At 47.8% G+C, this 11,825-nt stretch overlaps 2 protein-coding genes across 2 annotated transcripts; one reads left to right on the top strand and one right to left on the bottom strand.

The window, feature by feature from the left end:
- The first annotated feature begins 810 nt into the window (after positions 1-810).
- On the top strand, positions 811-5,559 carry LOC127314270 (E3 ubiquitin-protein ligase CHIP). Its single transcript, XM_051344719.1, has 8 exons — positions 811-1,095; positions 2,072-2,139; positions 2,242-2,305; positions 3,422-3,493; positions 4,552-4,685; positions 4,778-4,907; positions 4,983-5,093; positions 5,181-5,559. The coding sequence occupies exons 1-8, from the start codon at positions 976-978 to the stop codon at positions 5,304-5,306; spliced, it is 825 nt and encodes a 274-aa protein (XP_051200679.1). The 5' UTR covers positions 811-975; the 3' UTR covers positions 5,307-5,559.
- A 213-nt stretch (positions 5,560-5,772) lies between these two features.
- On the bottom strand, positions 5,773-7,483 carry LOC127314269 (probable methyltransferase At1g29790). Its single transcript, XM_051344718.2, has one exon. It carries the CDS (start codon positions 7,279-7,281, stop codon positions 5,917-5,919), a length of 1,365 nt encoding a protein of 454 aa, XP_051200678.1. The 5' UTR covers positions 7,282-7,483; the 3' UTR covers positions 5,773-5,916.
- Positions 7,484-11,825: the final 4,342 nt, after the last annotated feature.

Genomic DNA, 11,825 nt, shown 5'->3' with positions numbered 1-11,825 from the left:
CAAAAGGATAGATCAGGGTATGCTTGTGTATATTGGAGTAAATGCGCCTATGAGATATACTTTTGCCGTTGTTTGGCTACTCGCAAAACTGTTTATCCTCTAAGGTACAACATGCAAGAATACCACACTATAAACCATCTTTTGAGTTTAATACTTTTAAATCAAACTTTTATTTTTTTCATGTGAGCCTAATTTTATTATAATTATAAAAGTATTATATTTACAATAAACCTCATAAAAGATGCTCAGGCACACACGTCCAAGCCATCATAAAACATGGAACACGCGGCGAGGGCCAACTATGACTCCACGGATGGTGTTATTGTTGTAGTCTTTCTAAAACCGCCAACCACCTTTCTAAAGCAAGACGTCACGGCGCCACCACCGTTGGTCCCAAAGCCCGTACCACCACCAAGCAAGAATCATGATCTCTAAGGCAATGCCCCCACACCGTCGTTGCCCAATCTAGTAAATGTAAATCTAGAAAATTCTCCACGGAGCACAAGATCGAGAAGTTAGAAGGGTTGCGAGCTTAATGATGATGCCTTCAAGAGGAGGAAGGGGAACGACACCACGGCGTTGTCACAACTAATGATTAAATTAATTCTGATGTTTAGACCATGAGTAGTGTGTTACAACTTACATTGTTGGGCCATGATACATATTTAAGGAGCTCAGTTTAAGTTACAATTTATACTCCGTAGTTGGTTGAAATTTCAGCAAAATGTATCCGCGAATGTGATCCAGAACATTGCGAATTTAGCCCTCGGGCAGTCAAAATGTAGGACCCCCATGCCAAAAACGCACCCCATTTCTCTCCTCGTCTGGCGTTCTTGGATCGATACAAATTCGAAAGGGGAAGAAGCCTCCAGGCGCACGCGACGATTACTTCCAGAAACAAATCGCGTCCCATTTCCCACCCCAATCCATCCACCAACCCCCATTCCTTGCTCGCAGCCGCAGGGGCCGCCGGGTATGTCGCCGGCGGCGGACGGCGCGGCGGCGTCGAAGCGGCAGGCGGAGCTGCTCAAGCAGGAGGGCAACTCCTTCTTCAAGAAGGACCGCATCAGCGCCGCCATCGACGCCTACACCGGGGTAATAAACACGGCCACTCGCGCGCGGTCGCCGCTTCTTCTCTTTGTTCGATTGGAGCGCCCCCCTACTAGGCGGGCGCCATTTGTTTCAGCCGATTCCTGATTTAGAGGTGGTGAAAGATGGAGCCCGTTCTGTGGAGGGTCGTGGGTTGTTTCGGTGGCGAATCGTATGAAAATTCCTAACGAATTCTCTTGATTCCCTCCCGAGTACCAACTGTAGCTTGCTAAATTATCTCACATGGAAGGCTATTATGACATATACCATATTTGTGTGTGCTTTACTTCTGGGCAGTTGGGTGGTGTGATGAGTGATTACACATATCCCTGCGTTTTACTAGTTAGCTGGCTGTTGCTACTTCAACACCTTTCTTTCAGTGAGCAAGGAAGAACTGCAGGATGAATTGCATTTTAGCATCTTGCATACTCAATGCCGACGCACTGTTAAGGCATGTGCGAGAAGAGATAATAGAGAAAACGTGTGTTTTGTTGTACCATGGTGTACTAACCATGGTAAGGCGCCAAGGCGTCCTAAGGCGAAGGGGGGACGCCTAGGTGGACGCCTTGGGCGCCTAAGGCGGGCGTTTTTCTAAGGCGGAGGGGGAGCGCCTGGGCGCTGAGGCGACGCCAAGGCAATGCCTTTAAAACCATGGTACTAACTTTATGCCAGGGCATAGAAACTATAAACCTCCCACATGCCTGTAGCAGTTTCACGCATGTGAACTTGACAAATTGTAACTTCTGCTAAAGTCACAACTCATACAAAACTTGGAATTTCTTGGTGTGCTAAACATGTTCGCAATTCAGCTAAGGCTACAGTTTAGGTCTAGTTACTTGGGAATCCCTCTTGTTTTGCCTCTTTAAATAATGGTGACAGTTTGGAAAAATTATGTATTTCATTCACTCGGTGTCTCTTTTTATTTAGAGTTCCTGCATTATCTATGCCTTCCTTGCTAATTTCAGTATATTATGCTTAACAGGCTATAGCTCTCTGCCAAAATGTTGCAGTATATTGGACCAACAGAGCATTATGCTACAAGAGGCGGAAGTCAGTATAACTCCTATCTCCATTTTGTTTGTCGCGTCTATTCATCAATTCGATACATGGTTCAACGTTTACCTTATACTGCATTGCTATTGAATTTGGCAGTGAGTGGGCTAAGGTTGAGGAAGATTGCAGAATGGCTATCCATTATGACAGCCATTCCGTTAAGGTGAGTTTGTGTCTTGAACTATATTAAGTAAATAACCAATTTAAATGCTTTGTTTATTTGTTCCAATCTCAAAACTGCACATCATACTAAATAGTCGAGAAATTTAATACGCTTTAGTGTTTTCCAGGAAACTTTCCTGTAGTAAAAATAAATTCCATTTTCCATCACAGTTTTGCTTTGACCTAACATGTAACGGATTGGATTTATCACTCTGTTTCGGCAAACACACCTCTAGATGTGTCCACACTCTAGTTAAGTTAGATTTTATTCGGCACTATGGTGACTTTTAGTATGCACTTCATTGTGCAATTGGAAATTGGACTTGTCATATGGACAATTTAAGGTTGCATGGTGTTGGCTTCTCAGTTGGTAGGTTTACTTGAGATCTGCCATTTAGTTGTGCTCATTGTTAACTCGATATTGAGTTTGTGTTTTGTTTGGTTCATTTGGCCGAGACTTTACTTTTGAGAGACGTGATTTGCCAAATCTTGTACAAAGTCTTGTACTAGGATCATTTTATTTTGATTGTATGCTGTAGTACCTGTTCTTACTATAGCAAATGACCTTGAATGTCTTGTGACATTCATCAGCACTGGAAGTTAGAATATGAACTGCCTCCTGAATCTGCTGGCAAAACTACAATGATGCTGCTTTAAGTAATGTATATGGTTCTAATACCATTGGGGCCAGTGACAGAGCTGCATGTATAGCAACCGTGTCAGCTGACACCATTGATTTGTCAAAATCCTTCATTAATTTTCGTCTTAATTACTGTTTGTTGGCGAAGATGACACCACTGCCATAAATGCTGACTCCAGCGGATTATTTTTTTTAGCTTCGTCCCTGATTGGGATTGGTAAAAGTTAACCACAAAAGAACATGTTGCATTTCAAGATTTTCAACTTCCATTTTAAAGAGAGAAAGAAGCAAGAGATGATTGTTTCAGGTCTAGCCATTTTGAAATGGGCTTGAACACATTGCTCGAACTTGATGTTGTACTACGCGCAACATACATTTTTTTGGTTGAACAAAATATCATCTACATCTCATCCTTTCAATGTTACTAGTTTTAATCCCTTGTCTGTAATGCCAATAATTTATATATTCTGTTGGCAGGCGCATTACATGCTTGGACTTGCACTTCTCAACAAGCAAGAATTGACTGAAGGAATAAAGGAACTAGAGAAGGTTTCTCTTTTGTTAAGCTTTTTGTTAGTCCAAGCATCAATATTAATCTTACTATTTCTGGAAAATATTAAGGCGTGTCTGGTTTGAGCCCCAACTAGGACAACGAAAATTTTGGCATGAATTTTTTGGTGAGTCATTGTTTTTTTGGACTATAGCTGCGGTGCCAACCAAAAAATCGGCAAAAATGCTAGGTCCTCATTTGGTTTGCAGCCAACTAACTTGGCAAACATTTGACAACTTGTACTAACTAGTACTAATTCTGATTTAATTTTCATAATGAGCGAACAAAAAGTATGACACGTGTTAAAAAACTCACGGTTTTTGTCTTGAAAGAGAAGTCATGGCTGAGTATGGCCTGAAAGAAAAGCTTACATTGAATTAAGCGAGCCTTGACCGATTCAAATGCCGCTTAGTAAGGTGTAACTTGTTAGCTGTTAATCCGCCGCATCTTTCAATTAATTATACAACATTGGACGTGGCCCACAGACCTAACGCCAGCGAGCTTGGCTGCCAACTTTTTGGTGAACAATTTGCGCGCCCAGGCGTGCGTTGGCGAAAATTACACTGGAGTCTGATGGCGGGCTTTGGTGAACGAATATTTCGGCGTCCATCGAAACGATATCCAAATATCACGGGCAAGCCAAAAACATGGTAGGGTCAGTATTGGCGTAAACCAAATGTGCCCTAATTGACTTGCCATTAACACAAGTACCCACTTAAATTGGATATAATATAGTTGTAGGTTGCATTTTTCTGTTACATACGCTCTATTTCTTTGGAAACACAATATTGGTTGGGTGCACATCTTACTAACCTCCACCTGCCCTGTCCTTTGTTTGCTCATGCTGGTAAATTTGGAAAAATGATCTTAATTTGAGTAAAAAAAAAGAATTTAGTGGAGTTGGTAATGAGTACCAACTACCAACAGAAACATGAAAGTACAATGCCAAATGCCATCATTCATGTACTTGTTCTTATGTTGAAGTTATTTTTGTTGCAAATACATTTATGTTTTTTTCATTTATACTGATGAAATGAATCAAACTATGCAAAATTAGTCTTTGGAGCTTGGAAGGGGTGCACATCCTGCAAGCTACATGGTTGAAGAGATATGGCAAGAGCTTTCTAAAGCGAAATACATTGAATGGGAAGGCCTGTCAAAAATGCGATCCTCTCAATTGCATAAACTCAAGTGCGTAGTTAATATTTTCCATGCATTTTCTTAATTAGTATCACAGGGTTGTACTGTAGTTCCTGCCTAATATAGCATTTGCCATCTTTCAGGGCAACATGTAAAGAAGCTCTAAGGAATTATAACAGCCTTGATAATCCAGCTGTAGACGTGTCTGAAGAGCATCTAAACGAGCTAGATGACGTTTTCAGGAAAGCTGCAAAGGCTGATACTCCAACAGAAGTATGAAACTGCCTTAGAAAGTGTTAACTTACGTTGGCTTGACTGATTTAATCAAATAACATGCGTCATGTGCAGGTTCCTGACCATCTCTGCTGCAAAATTACACTCGATGTCTTCAGAGATCCGGTGATCACTCCAAGCGGAATCACTTATGAGAGGGCTGTGATTCTTGACCATTTAAACAGGGTACCTGACAAGCGTGAAAAGATCTCTTTGCGACTTACTTGACTAGTGTTTTGCGTATCATACTAACGAAATTTTCAAATTTTGTAGGTGGGGAAATTTGACCCTGTGACCCGTGAAGCTCTTGAACCACACCAACTAATTCCAAACCTCGCCGTCAAGGAGGCTGTAGATGTATTTTTGAGTGAACATGGCTGGGCTTACAAGATAAGGTGATTGATTTGAACAACTGAATTTGTAGGGCACACCTTCAGTTATAAAACCAAAGATTGTTAGGGTACACCTGGGTTGGAGGTGAGATTGGCAATACATAGTTTCGTTAGTTTGTTGACATCAAGGAAGTTGTACATATATGTGATTGCTAAATTGTGCTGGAATCATACAAGGAACTTGTCGTGGCTACTCTGTGTAAGCCAACATTGTAAGCAGGCAGGAGGGCGGGCTGTGCAATTGATCGTTTCTTGACTTCCTTTCGCTCGCTGTGTTCCTAATTGTTTTCAGAGTACTACCAGCTCTATTATGCATAGTATTGCTCGTAATTCGTTGTTTCGATTAGGGATTTTGATTTAGGAATTCCGAACAGAAGCCTTAGGATTTGAACCCAAACCCAGTGCACTGTGGATGGGATGGTACTTCAGTGTCCTGAATAACTATTGTTGTATAAACTTGAATACGACGCGAACTGAAAAAAAGGTAAATTATTACAGTGCAAAATAATAATGGTATGAAGAAATTGTTTGGTTTTCAAATAGAGTTACAATGCTCCAGTGACGAAAAGCAATTCTCCCTCCAAATTACAACTTGTCTAGGGCATTTTTGCCTCCTGTCATGTCATGGGCCTCTCGAGCAGCGCCGAGAGGTACCACTCGTTCTTCTTGGCACCGCCGTCCAGCTTCCGGCCGGCGTTCCACCTAAGCTTCCTGAACCCCACGCGCTCAAGCATCGGCGCGTACGTTGCGTTCAGCTGCGCGCCGGGGAAGACGAAGTGGTCGAGCCAGAACAGGCCCCCGGGCCTCAGCACGCGGTAGACGTCGAACAGCGCGAACTCGAGCGCCATGCTGTCGCCGGGCACCATCCAGCCTGCCATCAGCTCCCCCGCCGCGTGCACGACGTCGAGCGTGCCGTCGAAGAAGGGCAGCCGGTGCGCCGGGCCGACGTGAATCGGCACGAGCCCTCTTGACGCGACGAAGCTGCCGAACGGCGCGCCGGCGTTGGTGGTCGCGGTCACCACGGTCACCCCGCGCTCGCTCATCCGCGCCGCGAACGTGCCGCCGCCGCCGCCCATGTCGAGCCCGATGCGCACCGTGCCCTTCGGCTTCGCGGCGAGCGCCTTCTCGACGGAGTAGACGAGCGCGCCGTCGTCGCGCGTCCAGAGGCCCTTCTCGCGGCGGCCGCGGAGGTCGAAGCCGAAGCCGAAGCCGTGGCTCGCCAGGCACGAGTAGTTCTTGCACGGGTGGTACGCGTCCCAGACGACGCTGGTGTCCGGCGGCATGGTCCACAGGCTCTTCGGCAGCGGCGCGGGTTCCACGTACCTCGCCGGAGATCGCGGCCGGCACCGTCGGCGCGGCAGCGGCTCGCAGCCCCCGCGCATGAGCAGGTGCTCGAGCGCCGCGTCGGACGGGCACTCGCCGCCGGGCTTGTAGTCCATGTACCGCTCCAGCTCGTCCTGGAAGCGGCCGCACGCGTGGCCCAGAGCCGCCTCGCCAGCCGCGGCAACGTTGCCGACGGCCAGCTTGAGCTCGCCGGCGAGCTCGCGCGCCCACCACCCAGTCGCCGCCTGCTTCTGTTGGTCGTCGCTGGCGCGCGCTGCCGTGACGACGTCGGCGAGGAGGGTCTGGAGGAGCAACGTGGCGGTGCCGAGGCGCGCGTGGAGGCCCGCGAGCTCGGCGCGGCTGGACTCGAGCGCGGAGCGCGTGGCGTTGAGGTCGGCGATGAGCGCTCCGGAGTCGTCCCAGATGCGCACGGTGCGCGGCTCGTAGCGGCGGATGAGCGAGGCGCCGGCGCCGGAGGAGAGGAGGATGGAGGTGGTGTTGGTGATCAGGAAAAGGATCAGCGTCACCGTGGTCGTGCTCCAGCACTGCCTCCTCTTGGGGTCGGGCTTCTTCCCCAACAGTTCGCGCTCCATTGATTGTCTCTTTCCCAACCAAACTGCTCGCGATGCAAATCTTGGTTTAGCTCGTTTTACGAGCATATAGCGTATTTGATAAACTAGGTAGAGCTGCTAGTGATAATTTAGAGTGGAGGGTCGATGGAGCTTGATTGATTTGCGTAGGATGTGGAAAGGAGGGGCAGCATGCATGCAAGAAGCTTGCAGATCCATTCACCATTAATGAACGTTGATGTTGCTTAGTTCGCACTGAATTTGGCGCCAAGTGCGAGGAGGGGATCCAGTTCTTCGTTGCCTACTCTACAAGTAGGGTTGAAAATGAAAGGGAAAATTTCCGTTCGTTTTCGAAGAAAAAGAAAATGGAGGGCCAAATACGAAAAAGGAAGCGGCATTTTGAGGAATCAAAATGGAAACGGTAAAAGCATAAACGGAAACGGAAAATAAAACGAGGGAGCCCTTTCCGACGGAAACGGAAACGGCAGAGGAAATTCCGGAAAAATAAATATGAAAAATTTCCGTAGAAAGGACCGTGCATTTAGCAGACCTACATTTACACATGAAACCAGGCTTGTCCACGTATCAAGTCCACTAAGTACTCTAACCGTAATCACTCTGTATAATTGCGTGCATGCAACTGTTAAACTATATGAGTTATTACTTTATTTGAATTGCCGCTTGTCGAAGTTAAGTGTTATATCTTATTTTATTGTCTTTTTTTATGTGTGTATTTTGGTCTACAAACAAAGGTATCACGTCACATTTTCGTTTTCGTAACGTATCCGCTACGTATCCGTTCTATTTTCATATCCGATGATTTCCGTTTTCGTATTCGTTTCCGGGGATTCTGATTCCATTTTCGATTCCAACAAGATAGAGGGAAACAAAAACGATAAAGTATGTTTTCGTCCGTTTCCGTTTCGTTTTCAACCCTATCTACAAGGAATGGAGTATGATGTATATACACGTAGTAATACTCCATTCCTTCCTACTCCCTCCCTCCATTCCAAACTAAAGCATCCCAACTTCTTAGATATGGATATATTTACGATTAAAATACATCTAAACAAATCTGTATTTAGATTGCATGGAGTTTTTTACTTTCCAGAAAAGTATAAAAGAGATGTGTTGTATCATTTCTAAAATAGGATGTGATACGCATATAAATACATATCATTCAAATAATAAATTTCATCAATATATTATATTACTTATGAATTGTTTAGGTCCACTACACATTTATAAAAGAGTAGACAAGTGAAACCATGAACCCCATCCACTTTTTATTATAAGAAACACCTTTCCAACACAATTATCATCCTTTATATTTTCTATAATTATTAATTCTGAAAATACAAAAATACTTATACAATTAGAAAACGCAAACAAAAACCCCAAAAGATCTTTATCTTTTTTTTTTTACTTTCCTTGTCCAATCATAGTTTGTTTTACTTTATTTATTTGAGTTTTACTAATACGAAACCTTGTGCTTGACAACTATACGGTAGGGTTGGGGACATAAGATAAATACTTTGTTTTGTAGGTTGCTTAAAGAGGAGAAGCAAATGACATCTCTTGGCCAATCCCCGACAGTTTCATATAAACCATCGAGTGACCCTTGCGGGGAAAAGACGCTTGCTACAACACTTTGCACCTGGAGTCCCAACGAGTTGGTACACACGGATTTGTTCCCATCAGCGGTGCCCTCGGCTTATTATTCGGAGGCATGCCGAAAGCAACGTCGATGATGGCAAGGATATATTGTGGGCGCGAACTGGAAACACGGAGGATTTGAAGTGGCGGATGGGGGGATGGAGTGTCGGACGGGAAGCGGGATTAGTTGTAGGGTTGGATGGTGTGGCTGCTAGGCAGGACCCGCAGGTGAAATTCGACGTGGAGGGGTACGTTGGCACGCCTTCTTCACACCCCGTCTGTAGGGCCTGACATGGGAGTGCCGGCTATTCTATTGGGCTCCAAAAAACTCAGCTACTTTTGAAACACGCTTGTGTAGCATGAAAACAGTGTCGGACCTCGTAGAGCTATTGGGAACGCCGATGGAGATGCTCTTATACATAGACGTTGGTGGAGCAAAAGCTAGGGTTGGGGAGTCCGGGCGGCAGCGGGCACCGAAGGCAGCCACCACATCTTAGGGTTGCAAGGTCCGCGGAGATGGGCTAAGCCGCTGAGCAGGCGGGGCGAGCGATGAACTCTGTTTACGAAGTCTTCGAGGAGGGATTAGACTGAGGGACAGGGGCCAGCAGTAGATTGCAATGGATGTACTCCATGGCTTCTGCCCGAGATCGCACGGTCACAAACAAGTGCGCACGGTGGAGGCCTCACCATCCTCCGTTGGCAACATGCTTAATTCTTTAGTTTAATGTAGGCGTAGGCTACATATCGGCCCTCCGCCATCTTAGATTTTTCGACTTAACTCGGACCTTTGAGTTTACCAAAATACCCTTTATCAGTTTTTTTTTTGTTGAAAACGTGAGAAACTAAAAGTTCGGTTCATCTAACTTTTCGTCGCTGTCCAGTTTTTTTTTAAATCTTTATTATTACGTCCCTGCTGGCTGCTTCGGCTAACCGGGCCATGCGCTGGCCGATTTCAACCGCTCCATAAAGAAGACGGCCCAGTGAGAAGTTAGGACCTAGCGGCGGGCCGGGCCCTAAAAACTTGCAAGTAGACATGGGGCCCCACACCACATTCGAGGCCAGCGGTGGAGTAGCAGAAACCCTTTTCGTTTCCTGACCGACCAGGCGGTTCTCCGATCGTGCCGTACGCAGTGCGCCGCGTGCAGCATACGTCGTCTTGGTGGTCAACCGGCAAAGCAGGCCGGAGGCGGGGTCAATCGAGCCGGCACGGCAGTGCACATGGCGTACGTGCAAGTGGAGAGAAACAATTTAAGACGCATGGCGGCGCGGCTGGCCGGCCGCCGCGTGCACCGTCACCGCCGCTCCGGCCGGGCCGACCTCGCAGCCAGGCTCGCACCGCATGATTCAATCTCCTCGTAGCCTCGTACTGGCACGGTCATTTTGCACTCGGAAAATCAAACATACAGTACCTTCTGAACGTTGGGCTTGTTGGTCGCCGTCTGATCGACCTGACCTGCGCAGCTGCGCTGGAGAAGCCAGGGAGCCAGGGAGGAGGAAGAGGAATGAAGATGGAGGAAGGTGGCTGACCGGACATCGGCCCCGCTGGGAGACCGTTTTCTTCCGCCGTGACCGGAGACGCAAACCTGGCTCAAATATGCGTCTCGGATGCGTCTCGATCTGCGGACGCTGCGCGGATGCCGCAAAGTGTCCGCTCGCGTCTGGCGGACGTTACGTCGGGCCCGCCTGGCAACGACCCTGCATCGATGCGTTTTCTCAAACGCGCCAGCGACTGGCGCTGCTGCGTCGTTTCGGCAGTCTACGCCACGTTAATGGAGATGCCTCGGCTGTCGAGCGGTCGCAGCCTACCCCCGCCAACCACGTTAATGGCGACGACACGCGTCCCGCGGCCACCGCATGCCTCCGGCCTATATAAAGGGGGCGCGCGTTCTTCTTCCTCTCATCCACTCCTCCAAAGAAACTCTAGCCGTCACAAAGCTCGGCCGTAGCGCCGCCCAAGTGTTCCTGCGACATAGCCAGGCCCGCGAGGAAGTCCATGGCCGGTCCTGGTGGCCGGCGAGGCAGTCGAGGCCGCGGCTCTGGGCACCCCCGGGGCCGGGGCAGGGGCCGCCGTGGTGGAGCAGCTACGGCCCCACGCTCGCCGTCGCCTGCGCCCTCCTCGTCTTCGCAGAAGGACCGCTGCTTCGAGTTCCTCCTCCGCATCGACGACGACCCACTCGGCATCAAGCGTCTCCCGGACAAGTTCGTCGAGTTCGTCGATGGCGTCGAGCCGACGCATTTGCAGCTACGGGAGGCCAGCTGCAACTTCTGCCGCTAGACCGTGGAGGTCTTGTTCGACGGGCAGGACAAGATGTACCTGCACACGGGGTGGGACAAGTTCGCCTGCGACCTCGAGCTCGAGCGCGGCTGCCAACTCACCTTCCTCTACGAGGGTTATGGCGAGATGATCGTCAAGGTGTTCGACGACACGGCGTGCCGCAGGCACTACCACACCGGCGAATCCGGATCGGACACCGATAATTAGATCTTTAGAGTGTTCTTTCTTTGCAGCGAATATGGCTACGGGCCAGACGAAGCGAGTAGTCGAGGTTTCTGGATGTTCGTCCTCGAAAGAACCAACATGGCCACCGACACCAGCTGGATTTTCCAGTTTGGGTGACTGTGTGTGCCCTCGAATGTTCTTTCTTGGCAGCGAACATACGGAAATCAACACAACTGGTTTCCTCATTTTGCAATGTTTTATTTGTGTCCACCATGGTTCAAACTATGTATTAGTTTGTGTAAACCATGTTCCAAACTATGTATTAGCTTGCGTAAAATCATGTTCCAATATATAATATTTGGAACTATGTTTAAATGGAGAAGAGAAAAAAATAGAAATAAAAATGCGTCGCCCCGCTGGAGGCACCCCAGACGCAAACAGAGCGCGGATGAAAACAGTCATTTCAGCATCCGCGGTGCGACGCAAACGGACGCGCGCGGACAATAAAATACCTCACGCCGCTGGAGATTCCCTTAGG

Source organism: Lolium perenne, chromosome 7 (assembly GCF_019359855.2).
Source record: "Lolium perenne isolate Kyuss_39 chromosome 7, Kyuss_2.0, whole genome shotgun sequence".
NCBI classification, from domain to species: domain Eukaryota; kingdom Viridiplantae; phylum Streptophyta; class Magnoliopsida; order Poales; family Poaceae; genus Lolium; species Lolium perenne.
This window is presented reverse-complemented; position numbering and strand designations above follow the sequence as displayed.